We start from the raw sequence: 19,709 nt of genomic DNA on the forward strand, positions 1-19,709 counted from the left end.
ATGCAAAACAACCAAGGAATGATGAGACTATCATACGAAAGCATTTACGATGAGATTCTGGCCAAAGCAACAAGCTCACAACACGGCTACACAGATGAAGAAGTCAACAATGTCTTGAAAGAGATGCAGGAAAGATACCAGGAAAGATATCCCGGGGAAGGTTATGATCTATGTTTTTGTGATATCGCATGCCCCGATCAACCCTGGTTGGTCGAAAGTTGGGCTTGGATACATTTATGTATGTAGAGTCTTGGGCTCATCATTCACTTTGATACTGATCAAGCTACAGTTCCCGGAGAACCTCGACCTTGGCGCTCATCAAACCACACAGAAGAAGAGTCAGAATACTATATGGCGCTAAATAGACATGCGATATGCTCATTCCGAGCCACGAGCAAAAGAGCACAAGTTACCGGCCGTGTAGCAGGTTCCGTTTCTGTGGCGGCCCAGCAGTGGGATACCGAGCCGGTTGTCAAAGATGGATCTGAAATGGATGCCGAGCCGACGCTAGCTGCAAATGACGATATTCCAAGAAAACGATCCATGCCAGCTAATGAGGAAGCACGAAAAAAGATTAAAACGATGAGGGATACGTAGATTGTAGCCAGCGCGTTGAGTTTGAAGGCGTGGTGGAATAATGATACGATCAGTCGTTTGCAACTCTTGCAAGAATATTAGAGCAATGAAGCACTCCGGTTATAGCAGGATACGTCTATTTCACAAAATTGCAAAATGATAATGTTGCTGAATCTGGAGGAAGTCGGCACCACGGCGGTGACCATAAGAGAACAGAGCTTTCCGAAATCGCTAATTGAGACCTGTAGTGTCAGTCATATCAGACGTGGCAATGCATTGGTTGAATCATTCGGTCTCGGCGGTATGATGTGATTGAGAGTACGTAAGAGACTGTGGAAAAGAGGTGTTCAGAGAGTTCAACTTGTCTCTTTGTTAGGAAAAGCGAGTGCTATGTATCGATGCAAAGATACAAGCTCTTTTCCCAACGCAGAGCTGGCCCAGCCGAGTCTTTAACTCTCTTCTAACAATTTTAGCTTTTCTATACAAAGATATATGTACCCGGAAGAGCTATATGATTCGACGTCGAATATTTCATTAGAGGCTAAAGAGAATGTCTAAAGCCGGTGACCTGATTCATTCTAGATCTACGAGTAATCAACGTAGAAAAAGTCGTAATATTGGTTACTAAATATACAAGAACTCCCTAGTGATGCATGTGTGTAGTCATTCCTGCAGTCTAGACTCAAGTCATCTATCTTCCTCCCATAGTGTAAGCACAGCTTCACATGTCAAAACTTCATAGCGTAGTTGGTCCAAGTTAAGTTTCGCCATGCGTAAGACGGATCCTTCCATCCAGCGATACGAAGCTCGGCTTCAATTGGGATAGGACGCACAATATTGAAACAAAATACAAAGGGGTGGTGTATCATCATGTATACCCAGCCACATCTAGTTGGCACTGATGTATATCGTATGATACAAATAGGCAGGAGATCAAGGGTTCAATGTACATGATATTTCCTACAGAGTAGAAATCATACATAATCCTTGGGTCTTTAAGATGATCCGCGTAGGGTTTAGATTTCATGTTGGTCCTTACACATCAAAGGTCTCGCAGATGTACCTGGTGTCCTCCAGGAGAGAGGTGGAGGTTTGATAAAGAAGAAGCACCATCTAGGTCGAATCTCATGAGCGTATCTTGCAAGAGTTTCTGATATATGACATATGGTAATTGATATACGATATATGATATATGTATGGCAAAGCGGGTTCGTCATTGGTATCTGGTATTCATAAGAACGGAAGAGATTCACACACTTAAGATCATCCTACATGTGTGCCGTATTGGTCAAAAGAAAAGATAGACTCGATGGGAAACTTTTAGCGGGCGATAAGAGAGATAAGACATTTAAGAATGACTACTTCTTCACATGGCTGTCTCTCAGGTAAAGTTGACCGTGTTCAAGCAAAATACACAACATCAAGCCATTGATACCTAGGCCGGTCATGAAGGAGACCTCTCTCGTAGCCTCCTTCCCCTTTATAATATCAAATTGAGGAATGTTGCACTACGAGTAGGTAGGTCAGAGATTACATAGCTTTTGATCTTGATCTACTAGGTACGGGTACGATCGAGGAGTCCAGGTACGTACTGATGGAATTACACTTTCACATGCTTCTTGGCATTGGATTAAACAAGTTTACCTAATTCACACGGGCCACCCGAGCCACACCATTCATCATTCCACTATCGCTTTCTGACTTTCTATCAATCAATCCAATCCAATTCAGTCCAATCCAATCCAATCCAATCCAAGCCAACCCAGTCCAATCCAGTTCAATCCACTTGACAACATCTTCTGCACCGTCATCCACCCTCCCCTAAAAGAGAAAGAGAAACAAAGAAAGGAACGAAAAGAAAAGAAAAGAAAAGAAAAGAAAAGAAAAACAAAAAACTCTATCATATGCCAATCCCAATAGCTTATTTAGCCCCTGGGCTGAATATATCCAATCAATCCTCAAATAGACCGGGTTAAAACCCGTTTGCAATCAGATCAGGGAATGCGTTGAGCACATGCAAATTCACATATCTCATCTTGTTATTATTGTATCAACTTCTCTTGGAAAAAATCCAGACTGGTGGCGCATTAAACTTTACCCATAGTTCTTGCTCCTCCATCACTTATTAACCTTAGACACCACACATCTTTCATTGACCAACAACTTACTTTCAATCTTCTGACCACCATCTCGCACCCATCTCACTCAAAGGTTCATACTAGTCATATTTCCATCCAGGAACGAATTGTCAGATACCAAGCAACTAGTATGTATACTCCTGCTTGCCATTGCCGCCTTCTGCAAGGCACGACCATAAAGCTCTGATCTAGAACAAGCGATATCATGGTGGCATAGAATCCAGGACCCAGCTAACATCGTACCCATCAAGAGTCACATATAATACCACGTTTGTCCTACACGTCTGAGAAAGAATGGCACCTCAAGTAAACGGCGAGACTCCCTCATCCGTCTTCCTCGATGTGAGTTATCCCACCAAATCATGAGTTCGTTTCAAGCCATGATACTGACGTTTATGAAAAATTCAGCATCTCACATCTTACCCTCTCATCCACGACTCCATCTCTACCTTCAAGTCTAACCCCTATGGCCAAAGATCCATCGACCTGACCGCAACCTCTTACGAGAAGTTTGGCAAACCAATCATTCCATACCTCCAAAAACCCTACCAATATGTATCTCCTTACGTCGCGAAAGCCGATGAGCTTGGCGACTCTACCCTGTCCACCATTGAATCGAAATTTCCTGCCGTCAAGAAACCTACAGGCGAACTCTATAGTGATGGAAAATACTTTGTGTTCTATCCGATAACAAAAAGTAACGAGGGAAAGGAGTATGTGTTGGGAAAATACAACAGCGAGGTCAAGAAGACGGAAGATCAGGGTTATTTCGGCTACGGAAAGGCAGTCGTCAGCACAGGATTGATCGTATCAAGTGAGGCCTTTCAATGGCTGAGTCAATTTCTATCAGCCAAGAAGGCAGAGGCCAAGGAAGTAACCAACGAGAAGATAAACAACTAGGAAACATAGAGGGATGGGAATAGGAAGTAATGAGACGCGATTGTCGGTGGAATGGTAAATAAGGCGATGGCATTTCTCTCAAATTGATCGGAATGTGGAAAATGAATGATGGAATGAAGGGAAATGAAGCTACATAACCGTCGTACATTAATAAGGTTACATTCTGGATTCTCCACCTACAAATCAAAAATGCTCTTTCGGGGTTTATTTAAATGAGAGTATGGATACACTTCGTACATAATTCTCTCTAGGGAATAGCGAGAGCGATGATTGCATTTTGTGCTCCCAGGTGAAATGCTTACACCACATACAGATTTAACCCATTACACTTTACTCGCTGGGAGACGGACCACAGCGTGCAAAATTCGATATCGTGATACGTTTGCCTGCCGGGTAATGAGACGTTATAGTCCTTGACGTTCGGGGTTATCTGCGTGCCATCGTAGTTTGAATGACAGCATAGATCTGCCGAGAATAGACGATCCCAAGATATATGTGTGGTATGGATTAGATACTGGGTGCATTCTATTTCGAGACAGAACTGTCGGAAGCATCCAGAAGCTCCCTCGGAAAGATGACATATGGTGCTTTACCAATCCCACTTTCTCGTTCATTCGAATTCTCGAATTATCGAATACTCGAATGCTCAATGTCTCACAAGTCCTAAGCAGAGGTATTATCACCGCTCTGCCATCCAGCAGCATTCGGAGTTTAAATGGTTAAGTAAGCAAGCAAGCAAGCAATACTACTAGGTAGCTACTTCTCAGACTTGCATGTCGGATTTTAAGGTTCGAGCTGCTTAGATTGATATGATAAATCATGTGGGTCTAGCGTCAACTCCGGAGTCCAGGAGATGATTTGATTGGCTCTCACTGATGCCAATGAGGGGTAATTGAGCCTATTTGATAGAGCTTCTAACCAATTATCGGATGTGGGTGCCAAGAAGGGATAAGAGTTTCACGTCATCTCCAACAGTTTGGTTGATTGACCTTTGCGATGTGCGTTTTGGGATGCAATTGTGTGCAGCTTGATCTATTGAATCAGGAGCCCAACCTGTTGGTTTTGTTGTAGGTACTGCGGGTGGCCTTTATCGCCGAAACTTTGGCACGTCATGTCACACGAGTTGGTACAAGTGAATCAAATGAATTCGTGAGGGGAAGTTGTATAAAGAGGAGTGAATCTCTTCGAAATGGAGAAATCCTCATACTCAAATAACATCATCTTCATTGCAATCATATCTTGACTCTTCTCACGCCAGAACAAACAACTTACCAACCAACTTCAATCTACCATACACAGCAAAATGTCTTGTCAAACCCAACAACCAAAGGTTCTCTTCGTCCTTACCTCCCATGATAAGATGGGCAACACTGGAAAGCCTACTGGCTGGTATCTTGTTCGTCTCCCTTCACCTTCCACATAATATCATCTACCCCATATCTTTTCTTCTCTCTACAACCATATAGCTAACACTTCTCCTCTTTTCCAGCCGAGTTTGCTCACCCATATGACATTCTCTCTCCTCATGCTCAAATCACTGTCGCCTCTGTCAGTGGTGGTGCTGCGCCTTTAGACCCCGCATCTGTTGAAGCTTCCAAGGATGATGTCTCTGTCAATTTCTTGAAGAATGAAGAATCTCTATGGAAGAATACTGCACCCCTTTCGGACTTCGTAGGCAAAGCTTCGGAGTTTGATGCTATTTTCTATGCTGGTGGTCATGGTCGTAAGTACTCCCCCGTTTTCGCTCTGCCAATTATGGAGTGACGTCACAAACTATGCACACAATTTACTAAAACATATATAGCAATGTGGGATCTTGCACACAACGAAACATCTCACAAAATCATTTCTGAATTCCACTCCAAGGATCGCATTATCGCAGCTGTCTGTCACGGCCCTGCAGCCCTTGCATATGCCAAACTTCCTTCCGGCAAATTTTTGCTTGAAAACGCCCCGGTGACTGGATTCTCAAATACCGAGGAGGAAGCATACATAGGTCTTTCAAACATGCCTTTTGAGCTAGAAACGGCTTTAGGCGAAGCTAGCAATGGCAAATTCGAAAAGGCGTCAGATGACTGGGCGCCACACATTGCACTGGCAAATGGAGGAAAGATTATCACAGGACAGAATCCTGCAAGTGCTAGCGGAGTAGGAGAGGCCATTTTGGCGCAGTTGAGAAAGGAGGGCAAGAGTGCTTAGATTTATTATTGTAGGGAAAGATTGATGGGCGAAATGGAATCTGGGGTTTAATGCGAGCGAATGGGAACGGACTGTAAAATAATTTAGACGAATGCGAGGCTTTCACACATATACTTACGCGCTATTCTATCAATGTGAAACAATCACATATATTTGTTCTTTGTGAATATGATATGTCTCTTTAAACAGTCTCGGGTCATTGCCCTCCTTTCTCCACATCGACATCTAAAACTCAAGCGGCAAGAAATAGGTTATTTCTTCAAATAATCACTTCTGTAAAAAACGACCACACGGTGATAAAGTTATTTAATCCATTGTCATATATATCTGTCTTTCAGAGAAAGAAGAATCAGCGATTTGTGGCTTTTGCCATGTGGATTGGTCCGCTGCTTAAATTCAAATCACAAAGTAGGTGATGGGAGCATTATATTAATTTGTCACTCTCCTCGAACTGCTAAAATCCATTCAAGATCACTGCAAATCAGCATATAGAAGAATGATAGCAACCTGAAATCTATTTGTTTCGGGTCATCATCACATACACTGCTTTACTGATAAATCCTATATTCCTCAAAAATCCCGAGGTACAAGGAATACCCATGACGTGCTCGGCAATTTCTTGGCTGGTTTTCGGGTTTCGAGGGGACTTGTTCCAAGCCTGTCTACCTATAAATTATAGATGATCTCATATTCGTTCATTATTGGTCATCTACTGCTGAGTGTAGTTTCAATGGGTTACTTCGCCATTGAAGCTAGAGTGGGCGGATTCGTTAACATTAGTCCTGCTACAAGCGTCTGATCAATTTGGTATACACACATGTAAGTTGAGATCACATCTTCTCGGCTCTCTGACGAGAAATGGATCACAAGACCCAGATAGAGTACCATTTTCATGTCGAACAGAACGCGAAAGCTTCATCTTGACGAAAGTCACACTTTTGAATGAGGTAATTGGGGCACCCGTGGGAGATATAGTTGTATAATTCTAATGGAGTATAGTTATACACAAGTTTCTAAAACAACGAGCCAAACAAGATTAGCAGAATGTGTGCTGAAAAGCGAACATTAATATCAGCCAGATGTTTCGTCGCAAGAGCGCTGCGGACGAACTTATACCTTGGCTCTCCTGACATAATTCAATCAACATAGGGTCTCTGTTAGAGAAGAATTTTGCAGAAGAAGCCTCTCTCACAAAGATCTTTAGTTCATACAAGCTTCAGAGACATTATTCCAAATACCCTGCCGCGTTGCGTCTGCTCCGCAGGAAACTGAAGCTTCTTGATACGATTTATGTTATAGTGAAAGCTTGAATAAGTGGAAAGAGATGATTTGGAATGAAACGGGTGTATTAATTGTCAGAGTGTTGTATTGAATAAGATAGATAGGACTAGAGATAGATGGCAACAATAATTGGTATACGACACTCCATGGAGCAGGATGTAGTGACAACAATTACGTGATAATGAAAATGGAACATCCAATCAACGAATGATGATCTCCTGACAATAGAATACCTCGATCAAGTGAACCTTTGACTGTTGATGTTCAGCTGGACTTCTTAATACTTAAGAATTCCGACTCACCTCTCGTTTGCTGGTGAGTAGCTTGAATCTACATTACTCATATACATGTATTACTCTGCAGTGGCAAATGACACACTCTGGCCCGACGCTTGTACAGTTGCTTCTTAGTTTTGCAGGTATTGGGGCGAAAGAACTGAATATCATATCTCACACACTTGTGACTGGACGCCCATTGAAATTCAACGCTCTGAGCACAAGACAAGATTACCTATTTACTAATACTTCTCTTTAGCCATTCCTACCTCTTTTACTAACTAATGCAATAGCATCTATTCATCGTAAAGTGTCCCCTATTTCCAAGAAGCTCAAGTTCAATATGATATCCAGTGGTCTAGGTCTTCATATTGAACCCAAGACCAAGTTAATACCGTCATACTGGGATGTCTTCAATAGGAGCGATTCGTGTTAGACTTGCCAATGCCAAGCCGTAACTGGGTGGATGCTTCATTAGTATTATATAACTGTATCTAAGGACATACTCATAACAGGAGATGCTGAGATATGAGAGAAGTAACAAACGTCGAACGAAACAAACAGTGACAAATTTTTGCCGCAGCTCAAAAATATCAAATCTAAAACTCAAAGCTCTGAACACCTGATTCTTTTCGTACAGCAAACTGTGTCGCCGTTTGTTTCGAAAGAAGTATTCATGAATGTGAATGTCGAAACTACGTTTGCGAGATAAGTAGTCGAATCAAGTTCAATCCGCCTCGACGCCTATATCAAGCACTTAATCCTTTTTCAAAATTAGATTCGAGGAATTTTGTGAGTGAATTCGAAGATTTATAGACCAATGCATCTGTTCACTGACTCTCGACCTCTCGATCTCTCGACCTCTTTTGCGCCGCTAAAAAAATAATGCCAGTCAATAAGAAAAATCTCTCAACTTTCAAGTTGCTGCGAAACAGTTACTATTCCTGAGCAGAGTCCCATATGGCGCTTAGGCGGGAATCGATCATCTTTTTGAAACTCTGAACTTTTCGATAGTCCAAATACTTTTGCATTGAAATCTGTGCCACACGAGTATATGAACAATAGTAATTGTTATAGTAACTCTCCTTTTCAGTAAAGAGGAGAAGGTGCAAGCAAAGATGACACCAAGAACTGTGGAATCATAGTGATAGTGACGATTCTCGTCGAAAGAAATCCAAAAACTATGGACAAGTGATTGAAGTGAAACAATCAACAAGCACATCGCCGTTTTTCTACTCTCTGCTTCTCCCCGTAGCTTCGCTTTGACTAATTTGATATCGAAATATAACCAATTTACCTGTTCCTTCTCATACACCAAGAATTTGTACTCTTAGAATTATGGGCACAAACCGTCTTCTTTCTCCAATCATGTTCGTTGGAGCTCTCCTAAACACGCTTCTGCGTGCCATCATGACACTAGAGGCTCGAATGAATAGAAACTGCTGCCTTGCTTAAGTATCTAAGTGGGTAGTATCATGTTTTGTATGGCGATTTGTATGTTTGTACACCCACAGAAGAGACATAGACGTAGCAATATGGAAATGCTGAGTGACGGTCCAGCCAATTCCGACAACCTTGGAATGTCTTGTTGACCTTAATTTGAACATGAGTCACATACTTCCAGGAATGAATGTCGCAAATTAGTTTTGACACGATTAAATAATATTTCCATCCATGACCACTACATTTTTTCAGCACAACATGTAGATATTATCCTTCTTGTCTCAATACGACCAAATGACTAAACTGAAGAAGATAGAGAATAGGGGAGAGAGCTAAGGGAGGATAGCTCCCAATAGAATGCCGAAGTACAAATTATGAATATAGATTGTATGCTTCATGTCCATCTACTTTGCAATTTTTCCGCACTATACGTCTGCTCTTAGACTCATCTTAGCGATAACAAGAATCATAAGCGAGGGGGGTAACAGTGATTTCAGATCGTGACGAAAGAGATAAATTGGCGACAGCAAAAATGATTCAGGCCAGGAGCAAACTGTACTTTTCAATGTTCGATTTGGAAATTCAAGTCCTGGAAATGTTTCCGCCGATCCTGCGTACTATACCCCAAGCTCTTCGATCGCAGAGGTTGTCAATTGTATTAATGGATCAAGGAGCAGTTGATGTTTGTATTTGTATATCCGATCCTGAAGACTCGACCGCTTAAAGTTAACCTTCTCTACCGTAAAGTCTCTCTTGATTCAGGAAAGCAACATTCCTGAACCATGTGCTACGAGGATAATACGAAGTTCTTAGTATGATTGGACGTATCGGACTTGGATACATTTGCGCCGAGAGTAGTTTGAGGAAGAGAAGTAAATATGGTTTATCATTCTTGTGCCATATTAAATCCTACTTACGCCGAAATGCAGAGGGGGGGTCGAGACCAACTTGAATGTTTCTTCACAACACCAAAAGTAAACGCTACACACTCACATATTTACTCACTAACCTCCACAACTTCTTATGAAAAACTTCTCATCATTATAAAGAACCTCTATCAATCACAGATACCCAGCAAACAACTCATGCGCAGAAAATCATGTCATGAAATGCGTCTGTTTCCGCTAGCCGAATAATAGAGCATAGATATATTGACTTGAGATACATGGTATTGTGTACAAGCCCTTGTATAAAAGCTTGAAATATTTACAAATAATTTAATTCTTGAACATAGAAGAGATGATCAAAGGCATTGACAATGACCGTTTTCATCTTTGACGACAGTCAAAACATAAAAAATGTACCAATCTCTATTGGGCTATTGTCATTACATTGAATTTCGTTCTCATTGCATCTAATCTGCACAGAGAATCGACGACAGATCCTAAGATTTTCAAGCCAAGGAATCCCCGGTAACACCCAAAAATTCCCAATCGCCTTAATAGCGTTGTAGTTCATGTTACGGCTCCTTTCTCTGGAACGAAATAGAGGATAATCCTAGATTTTTTATACCTCACAATTGCTCCGCTATCAAAGAGTGAATCGAGTGCAGAACCCTGAGAACTTCCTCGCAAGGTGAAAAATAACGCGAGAGAAGGAAGGAAGGAAGGTGATGGCAAACACACGAAGCGAGGAGATCAAAGAGAAGCAAAACACAACTAGACGACTCTTCATCACCTCATTCTCGATCCCAATCCATGCACTACTACAGATGAATACCATTAGCAAGACATTGAATTACCCACCCACTAAATCTCAGCCAACTGAAAAGCATCCTCGAAAATTCGTTACAGGCGAATGTAGCACACGCACACACGCACCCTTCCAAAACCACAATCAAAAACTACAACACCCAGAAGGGTGGCACTCGCACAGCAGTTCAACTTAGGAATAGAGTCAATAGGCTCACACTGTACTGACTGCCCATCCAACCCTAAGTTCCCCACGAAATCTCATATCTCGCACGACAGAATCAGAAGAAAATAATGACAAAGATGCGACCACGAGTACCTACCATACCATTCCATCTCGACAACAGCACAGCACACCTCTGAACACCCCAAAAGCGACAACAAAAAACGTAACAATAACTAATTCATCTCATCTCATTCCACCCCCCAGAAGCACCCAGCAAACTCCCCAAACCCAAGTCCAAGTCCAAATCCAAATTCACTCCACAAATCTCCATCAGATTGCCCCCTCCCTCCCTAACGACCAATATCAAAACTACCAAGAACCATCCTCATCACCCGTTCACCCAAACTCACAATCCCCACTTCAAAAAAAATCTTTCTCCTAATCAAAGTAAGTGTTTAGCAAGGGTTTTGCCTAGTGAGTAAGGAACCATGGATCGGAGTGCCGAATAGCACACCTACTTGATTAACACACCCAACGCGGTATAGAGGATCATCTCATTCTTGCTCAACGTGGATCCACCTCCCCCCTCCTTTTGTCATCGGGGGACAAGTAGAAAAAAGGCAAAATACGATATTACTCCATCATCTATCAATTGCAGGCTATTTTTCTTCTAAAACCGGGACAGCAATCACATAGAGTAAAAAGCACAAAAGATCGTCAGACGTATATTGAAGACCATAATTTTCATTCACTTCCCCATTTCCTCCTTCCCCCGTTACATCCATAAAAGATTCCCTTCGCTTTGCTAGCGCTTTCATATGCAAACATCACATCGCAAGCTACTGAATGCTGTGCTACTGTGCTCTCTGCCTCTTTCTATCTCCGTCAAAAATAGATTTTCCTGCTCAGCAAGTCGATCCAATTCAGAATAATAGTCCTAAAGACCAATCATCCAACCATCACACGATTCGATCTGAATCTTGCTTTGCAAACACTTGCGCCATTCCTAACACAAAAATTCACATAGTACGCCCCTTCAAACGCCAACCAACCAATATCCATCGATTCCGGGTATGAAGTGAGGTTTCGTTTCCTCGAATGCCTTTACCTGCATGCCAGCCGTATTGACCAAGGCAAGGCAAGCTTAAATATCTTCGCTCAAAAATGACTATCTCAATAAAAGTCGCATAGAAAAAATGAAAAAGGGAATAAAGAAAAAGTGACAAGAAAGAAAAAGAAAACCCAATGTCATAGTCGTCCCAGTATACAGTCCGTCCAAAACAACCTTGATCCAATTCCGAAATATGTAATCAGATGTCTTGAAGTTATATGCCGCTTTTTTATCCACAAGTTTTTTGTTGGTTTAATCTATTGTCATTCGATTCGTTTGTTTGTGAGAATTATTGAGATCCGGTAATTCGGTCATGTGATCAATCTTCTCCTCTTCACCACCAATCTTTCGCTTTCTCAAATGCGGCTTTAGACCTTTGTTGAAGTTTGCCGTACATAACGAAGCGTTTACGATTGTTAGGATAATGAGAATGATTGTGATGACGGCGAAACTGGTCAAATTTTTCCGAACTGGCAAATAGTCTTTTGCTTTGGCCGGTTGGTACATTCGAGCAAGTTTGAAGATGAAGTAGGCCAGACCACAATGGAAGATGAAGATGGCTGAGAGCATTCCTGGTTTATTTTCACGTCGAGTCCAGAAGGCGGCCATGAATAAAATGAAGATGGTAACGGGAACGGCGGCTATTGTCAAACCGAATTCGAAATCTTGTACACCAGTAACGATAACTAGAAATTGAACTGTGAATCCCAAGAAGAAGAAGAAATCGAATTTCAACAGGGCAATGTAAATCTGAATTTGTTAGTATTTGTGGAATCGAAGTAGCAACATCGTTCGACTTACTTGGTAGGTCAAGAATCTGCGCTTCATCCGCAAATCAGCGCTAATGTGTTTGTAAATCGTCCAGGCAAATTCGTCGTAAAGCTTCCAGGCTATGAATGACATCAATATGGAGAAGAAAGCGATAATACATGGAACTGCGACCAGAAGCCCTTGCACATCCGGCCAGACATTTGCGTCCGCATCCACATAACCAAGGTCGCCCAAAGCTTCAATGGCTGTTTGAATTTGATCGTATTGAATGGAGGCATATATTAGCATTCCGCCATTGTACATGCAAAGACCGATAACCTGAATTGTATTTTTGAGTCGTAAAGAATCGTACACTAGAACAACTTGATAAAGGAAACCGAAAATGAATAGAGTAAGGTAGGTTGGAATTGTTCGATCGAGAGCTATTTGTTCTTTGCCTTTGACAAGACTGGTTTGGAATTTTGCGAACACATATCTAGGGATACATATTAGTGAATGAAACCGAAGAGCGACGACGGGTTCTTTCCCAGTTGTTGGAAGACTTTACGATTCAATTGCTAAGACTGCAGCGGCTTGTACGGTTGCGGCAATCATGAACGCCCATGTCCATGGGGTATTTGGGAGATACATCTTCTCTTTTCTTGCGGATGATATCGCGTTGGGTCCTGATGCGAGTCCTTCACGATGAAAATAACCTCCAGCGTCCTGTTCATATGGTCCCTGACCAAGAGAAAGCAGGGACTTTCGAGAGTCTTTGCTGAAAGCCACTTCGGCGGTGTTTAAGGCTCCTTAACAGGAGCCAAGGAGCGAATGACTTGAATCTGTCGTGGAAAGAAAAGAAAGGACGGATCGTTTGCGAAAAGGTTGAATCAATTCATGCACTGAGAGCGGGGGTCTCAGCAGAAGAGAATATTGGATGTTCGATGGAGACTGGGGATATGCTAGTCTATCAAATGGATGGATAGGGCCAAAAATGAATCAATGGCCGTCTGTTGTGTTTTGGTTCGTTATGTGTATGAATAAGGTGTGACCCAATGGTGAAACGTTAAGAGTGTGGCGTTGAGATCTTTTAGAGGTGCGGGTGGGTTTGGAAGTCAGTAGGGGTTCTAGAAACGATCGCGGGTGATGAAAAAAAGTGAAGGTCGTATAAGGAAGCCGATCAATCGAAGGACGGGCGAACGAGTGAACGAGTGTGAATTGTAGGAGGTATTGGTTGAGGTTCGATAGGAGGTCGAATAACGAAGGATTCCCTTTTTCTTCTTCTTCTTCTCGTGAATGTGAATTTAGGTTTTGCGGAAGGTCGGATGGATTTGTTGGAGGGTGGAGAGGTGGATGTGGATGCGGATGTGGATGGGAGGGATGAGGAAGAGCGTATAAAATGATGGAGAGATTAGAGGGAGAGGGAGGGAGAGAGAGGGAGAAAGATTTCGGTAGATAGAGAGAGAGAGAGAGAGAGAGATAGATAAGACGTGATAGGATAGGATACGTCGTATAGAAGGGAGGAGGTGTGAATGAATGGGCGTGATTTATCCCCCCTCGAGGTATTGTTGTGTTTAGAGATGAAGGGATGAAAGACTAACTGGGTAGGAGGCGGGAGGTAAAAGGGTAGAGTAGGGAAGGGTAGAGTAGAGTAGAGTAGAGTACCGGTTAGAGTAGTCGGCTCGAGCATGGAGCGTATCGTATCCGTATGGACTTCCTTAAACGGTTGAATTGGCTTACTTCTGATTTCCGACTTCCGATTCCTGATTCCTGATTCCTGATTGTTTCTTATTTCTTATTTCTTATTTCTTATTTCTTATTTTCTTATTTCTTATTTCTTATTTCTTATGTCTTCTTATTTGTTGATTAACTTTTGGGGTACCAGCACGTCCAGGAGAGGAGAGATCGAAAATGAACAATGCAATTTATTTATTACATCCTAAACTGGGTATCAGCTGCGGCATTTACAGTATAAAATGGGCTTAGACTGGGGCGTGGAATGGGCTTAACCTGGGCTTAACCGGGCCTGGGGTCACCTACTAACCACGAAGAACGCTGAACTTTCAGGGGACTTGGCGCTATATTCTTTCCAACCTAGTTACCCAAAACGTTGCATACTCTGTACAAACCCACAATCTCCCCGTGCTCAGGTCAATATTATCAATACGGAGAAAAAAGTGGTAAAGCTTTCATAAGGCTGGGCAACGTTGAACCTGAATGGAATGATGATTTCGTATTAATCTTGGGTTGTATTTGTTGTTGGTGTCTGCTGTATCATATATGCTGTGTGCGTGTCGTGTCGTGTCGTGTCGTACCTAGTCATTGTAAAATCATTCTCAGGGAAATTACTTTATTTACATCTATATATCGTAACTTATTTCAGATTGCTATCCATTCATCCATCCATCTATTCTTCACCAGCCCCCAAAACATTCACCAGTGGAGTCATTATCATCATTATCATCAGCATTATCATCATTAGCATCATTATCATCATTATCATCATTAGCATCATTATCATCATTATCATCATTATCATCATTATCATCATTATCATCATTATCATCATCATCATCATCATCATCATCATCATCATCATCATCATCATCATCATCATCAATTCATACATCATTGCTTCTATAGAATGGCTGGTGTATCCATTGTTCAATCCTGGAGAACTGGGCGCAGTCGTGGGATGGAGTGAGGCTCAGCGATATGCGATCGATGAAAAATATGGCTGGCAACTCTCGGAAACTGCGGCATAATTAATGAATGAATACATGTACCTAGGTATGTATGTAAGAAAATGGTGGCATAGCATACCTTGCATTAGCATAGCATACTCCTAGTACCTTACCCAGCTAGACTTCAAGAGTGGATTGATTAACGTGATCATTACAGTATTCTTGTTGTGTTCATGTCGTTTGCTATTTCCATCCCCATCTCTGCGAATCGTTGTTTACATCTGATCTATGTTTCGCAGCATGATGCATATGAGAAGGATTGGATGTGCATGACAGCGAAGCCAACACGAACGTGAAGACTGCACATCTACTTTTATTCTTGTTGTGACGAACGTTATTATATGGATCTCGTTTTATTACTCAAGAGATGAACTTTACAATTAATCTGATACATCAATCACAAATGTCGGACTGATGATACTCCAAGACTGATTTTGGATGGGAATGGGTGGAAGAACTCAGGTGACAGGATACCATCTAATCATTCTCGTTCTTGAGTGAAACCATTGTTCATCTTGGCACTGGTGTACATTGGCTTCAAGACATCACACTTCCACAACACGGAGACAATCGATGCATTATCATCACACATCATCAAATTCATTGGTCGAGGTTATTCGTTGTTGAATCAGATCTTCTGTTGACCTCTCTAAAACATGACCACAACACCTACTCCTCAAAACTCTTTTTCTTCTTCTTCTTCTTCTTCAAGTCCCAGCATCAAGCCAAGATCTCAATGAAAAGAAAGTATCCACGAAGGTTTGTGCAATCAAAAATTCCGCCGATCAGGTACCCGAAGGTAACTGAACGATATCGTCGCCCCGATGTGCAATGGAGGACTCGTATCGCAACGCCGTTATGCTTGATCAACGGCCATTTCAACAAGGTAAGTATAGAGAGAAAAGAAAGAAGAAGAGAGTAACAGATTTGAGGGAGGTTGGCCTTATATATTCGTTGAACGAGGATTGTTGGAGCTAGGCGAAAATCCAGGCATACGTGTATCGTTCCACCAACCAATATATCTTAAAGTGGATATGTACGTATTAGGTATAGTACTTGAGAATCTTTTGGTCCTGTCCATGGAAATTCTATTACGAATGTGATTCAAATGAGCTGGATAAAGGCAAGTGAGTAAGTGTGTTCCGCTGGTACCAAGATTGCCATGCAACCGTGGATTCTAGACCTTTTGGCTAACTTGACCAACGATACCTTATAAGGTTAATTTCTAGGTGGGCACGTGGTCGGATCAGTGAGGCAGTGTTCTACGGCTGATTGATAGCAACGGTCGCTCAAGATGGAGAGGCCTGGTGGGCTCGAGACTCGAGAGAGGTTGATAACCAAGGTTCTGATGTTGTCTAATGCATGCATATGCTATTTATGCTCTCGTTCTCCACATGAAAGAATCCTGCCTTCCCACCTGGGTTTGCTCCATGCATACGAAGTACGAGTAATATCGACACTGATTTGGAAAGTTGTGCTAGAGCAGGCTCAAGGCATACTTCAATCTTTGAAGAAAGATGAAAGAGCCCCACTCACCACTTCAATGCCACGTTTTCTGATTATGTCGAATGATTTCACAAGGCCGTTTGAATGTTCGTCATTCCTTAGTAAGGCGACGCTCAGTTTCATGGCCACTCGGGCTATAGGGAGGTTCATCGTTTCACAGTCCCACGTTACTACGCGAGCTGCAATCACCTCCTAGACCCCGCGATGGACGATAATATTTACACCCAACTTGATACCAAGCTATTAATTATCAAATCTGCATATAATTTGAGGACTGTTGCTACATTGAATTCTGATTTGGGTTTGAATCATGATTCATTTACCATAGTTAGAACTTGAAGGACCATTTGATCATTGAATTTGAGCCAGGCGAGATGACTTTGATGGGTCACCGTTTTGACAGATCGAAGGGATACTAATTTTTCGCATATTGGGCAGCGGCTCTCAGAGCACTCCTCGATGTCCCATTCAACTTCTGCCGTATAGTCTCTTGTACAGTTCAATGAGGAGCATTGAATTTAATAGCATCTTGCCATGAATCCTAATATACCACATGAAGCATTCAAGGCCAATTTTGGAGTTTCAAATCGAAGAAGCAAGCAATGAGAACAGGTTTGTCGACGCCCGGTAGAGCACCATCGGCTCGCCAAAAGGGGGAGAAGGGGGAGAAGTTAGTGGTTTTTTCTCTCAAAGCGTTCGAAACTGTTTGTTTGTAGGGAAGGTGACAAGGTTTGGAGGAGTTGATAGTAGAGAAAACATCTATCATTTCATTCCTTTTATTGTATATGAAAAAAAGTCAATATCATACCAAATCTCGTCATGTCATAACCAATTTGATTGTTGACATATTACTTTGCCCTTCCAATTCCAATTCCAATTCAACCTGATCAGCTTTCACTCCATCCCCCATCTCCCCTCCATTCTACCCACGGCCCAAGCTCCTTCCCACCAAAATTTTCTCGGACTTTATCACTCCCAATCGTAATCGCGTCACCTCAACGCTAACCGACCACTTATCACTATCAACGCGCCTACTAATCTCAGTGTCTAACAAATCAATCAACCTACATAACATTCAATCTTGTCGCAAAACACTTAAATGGATATTGGATTAATGATATGAAATATTGAGGGACACTCGCACATGGCCAATCTATTGATTAGTATGTTTTGCGCATACTTACGATCGCCAGGAATGCGAAGTATCATGGGTGCTATTACTGACATTTGGGTTATAGCTCGACATGGCCGAGTTTACTTGAGAGGTTGATGACCAGATTGGAAAAGGTATGCTCTGATTTGAATTCCTCTTTAGCAACTCTATATTGTGCGCCGATAGCTAATTCATGATTCTAGATTGTCATCACCGATTTTCAAATTCCCAAACCTCCAACACACCCTCGCCCCTCCTCGCCTTCACTCTCCCCCAAACGCGATACCAATACTGAAGACCCTTTTACTACCTCCCAACCGTCGTTAGAATCTCTTCCACCAATCTGCTACAAGCAACTTCTCGATATCCAAAATACATTGAACAAGCAATTCCCAACTCACCCACCTCACACGATTCAACGCCTCTCCGAACTCCTACTAAATCCCACCCAACACCACCGCTCTCTTCCCTCTTACCTCCACGCACTTGATCGCGTCGTCCATGTCACATCGCCCATCACCTCATTCCCTCTCCCACCTGCCGTTCCAGACCCAAGAGTTTCTTCCTCTGTCCTCAGTAATGGAACCCCTCCATCTGTTGACCCTCTTAGCATTACCTGGAGTAATCCGACAACTGGAACCGCTCCGGTGAATGGAGGACTAGGTAGTGACGAAGCACTAGGAGGTGCATTATTGACTCCCATTAGTTGGTTGAATAAGCGGGAATCAAGCCTCTCACACACAGGTTCAAATGGCACGAATTCCGGAGGCGGTTCACCTCGTGGGGAGGTGCGAACAGAGAGTACCGAAACGATTGATGGACCGAATGGACCGGGTGGTGTTGAGACAGTTTCTGTATCCGTCAACGGTATTTCATCAGTTGGTTCTCACGCAATGATGTCGCTACTTTCTTCATCCCCATCTAGTTCTGGAGAACAAGGATTGCGAGCAGAAGGTGGAGTTACACAAGGAGAATTATTACGTCAGGAACAGAAAGTGGGGTGTTCAGCATCGCAATTAAGAATACAGAGGGAACCCGAGAGAGAAGAACGGACGGGGAAAGGAGATGAAAGTGGAATGGGAGAAGACGATGAGATGCCACATGCGCGGGGTCCAGAGGAAATTGGAATGGAAGACATGGGGCCTCAAGAACCGGGAAAAGTTCCAATGACTGGAGGCGGGATTGATGTTGAGGCTGCTGTGGGAAGGAGGCCGGATTTCACGGAGGAAAAGGAAGAGGAGAAAGGGAAGGAAGGAGAAGATGAGGGATCGAGTGGAAAGGAGGGTGAAGATGCAGACGGAGACGCGAACATGAAAATTGAGGCTAGGGATGACGATGAACGATCGACTACATCGAAAAGAGCAGCAGAAGACGATATTGGAAGTGAAGCTGGGGAAAAGAGGGTTAAAGAGGAGATGGATATTGAACCACAAGCAGACCCTGAGATCAAACCGGATGATGCCAAGGAAAAGGTAGTGCAAGGAGAGGAAGATACCAAGATGGAAACCGACTCAGAAACAGAAGCGAAGGCGGATCATGCAGACGAAAATGCAAAGGCAGAACCTGCCAAGGAGGAAACTTAAGAGATATGTTGATGAGTTTATAACCAACCCAAAGGATACCAGAGAGTGAAGAGAGTGGACAGATTTGAACAAAGTAGTGTAAACTTCCAAATTGATGATACTCTAGCTAGCTATCACGATGAGAAGGGTGAATATAATGAGTTGAGTATGAAATGGCATATTGGAAAGTACAAGAATGAAATGTGAATGTATT

At 42.5% G+C, this 19,709-nt stretch overlaps 5 protein-coding genes across 5 annotated transcripts; 4 read left to right on the forward strand and 1 right to left on the reverse strand.

Moving 5' to 3' along the window:
- EAF02_002557 (uncharacterized protein) lies at nt 1-1,129 on the forward strand (the record flags this gene model as incomplete). Its single annotated transcript, XM_038898605.1, has 2 exons — nt 1-238; nt 290-1,129. The coding sequence occupies 2 exons, from the start codon at nt 1-3 to the stop codon at nt 595-597; spliced, it is 546 nt and encodes a 181-aa protein (XP_038760893.1). The 3' UTR covers nt 598-1,129.
- Nucleotides 1,130-2,425: 1,296 nt separating this feature from the next.
- On the forward strand, nt 2,426-3,926 carry EAF02_002558 (uncharacterized protein). Its single transcript, XM_038898606.1, has 3 exons — nt 2,426-2,842; nt 2,966-3,056; nt 3,123-3,926. The coding sequence occupies exons 2-3, from the start codon at nt 3,009-3,011 to the stop codon at nt 3,612-3,614; spliced, it is 540 nt and encodes a 179-aa protein (XP_038760894.1). The 5' UTR covers nt 2,426-2,842; nt 2,966-3,008; the 3' UTR covers nt 3,615-3,926.
- Nucleotides 3,927-4,917: 991 nt separating this feature from the next.
- EAF02_002559 (uncharacterized protein) lies at nt 4,918-5,813 on the forward strand (the record flags this gene model as incomplete). The annotated part of the gene is made up of 3 exons (XM_038898607.1): nt 4,918-5,014; nt 5,104-5,337; nt 5,419-5,813. 3 exons carry the CDS (start codon nt 4,918-4,920, stop codon nt 5,811-5,813), a joined length of 726 nt encoding a protein of 241 aa, XP_038760895.1.
- Nucleotides 5,814-11,298: 5,485 nt separating this feature from the next.
- EAF02_002560 (uncharacterized protein) lies at nt 11,299-14,121 on the reverse strand. Its single transcript, XM_038898608.1, has 3 exons — nt 13,099-14,121; nt 12,582-13,026; nt 11,299-12,530 (listed from the first exon to the last, which is right to left on the reverse strand). The coding sequence occupies exons 1-3, from the start codon at nt 13,179-13,181 to the stop codon at nt 12,033-12,035; spliced, it is 1,026 nt and encodes a 341-aa protein (XP_038760896.1). The 5' UTR covers nt 13,182-14,121; the 3' UTR covers nt 11,299-12,032.
- A 3,212-nt stretch (nt 14,122-17,333) lies between these two features.
- EAF02_002561 (uncharacterized protein) lies at nt 17,334-19,516 on the forward strand (the record flags this gene model as incomplete). Its single annotated transcript, XM_038898609.1, has 3 exons — nt 17,334-17,392; nt 18,019-18,067; nt 18,137-19,516. 3 exons carry the CDS (start codon nt 17,334-17,336, stop codon nt 19,514-19,516), a joined length of 1,488 nt encoding a protein of 495 aa, XP_038760897.1.
- Nucleotides 19,517-19,709: the final 193 nt, after the last annotated feature.

Source organism: Botrytis sinoallii (genome assembly GCF_014898435.1).
Source record: "Botrytis sinoallii strain Bc 23 chromosome Unknown BSIN_004, whole genome shotgun sequence".
Classification (NCBI taxonomy): domain Eukaryota; kingdom Fungi; phylum Ascomycota; class Leotiomycetes; order Helotiales; family Sclerotiniaceae; genus Botrytis; species Botrytis sinoallii.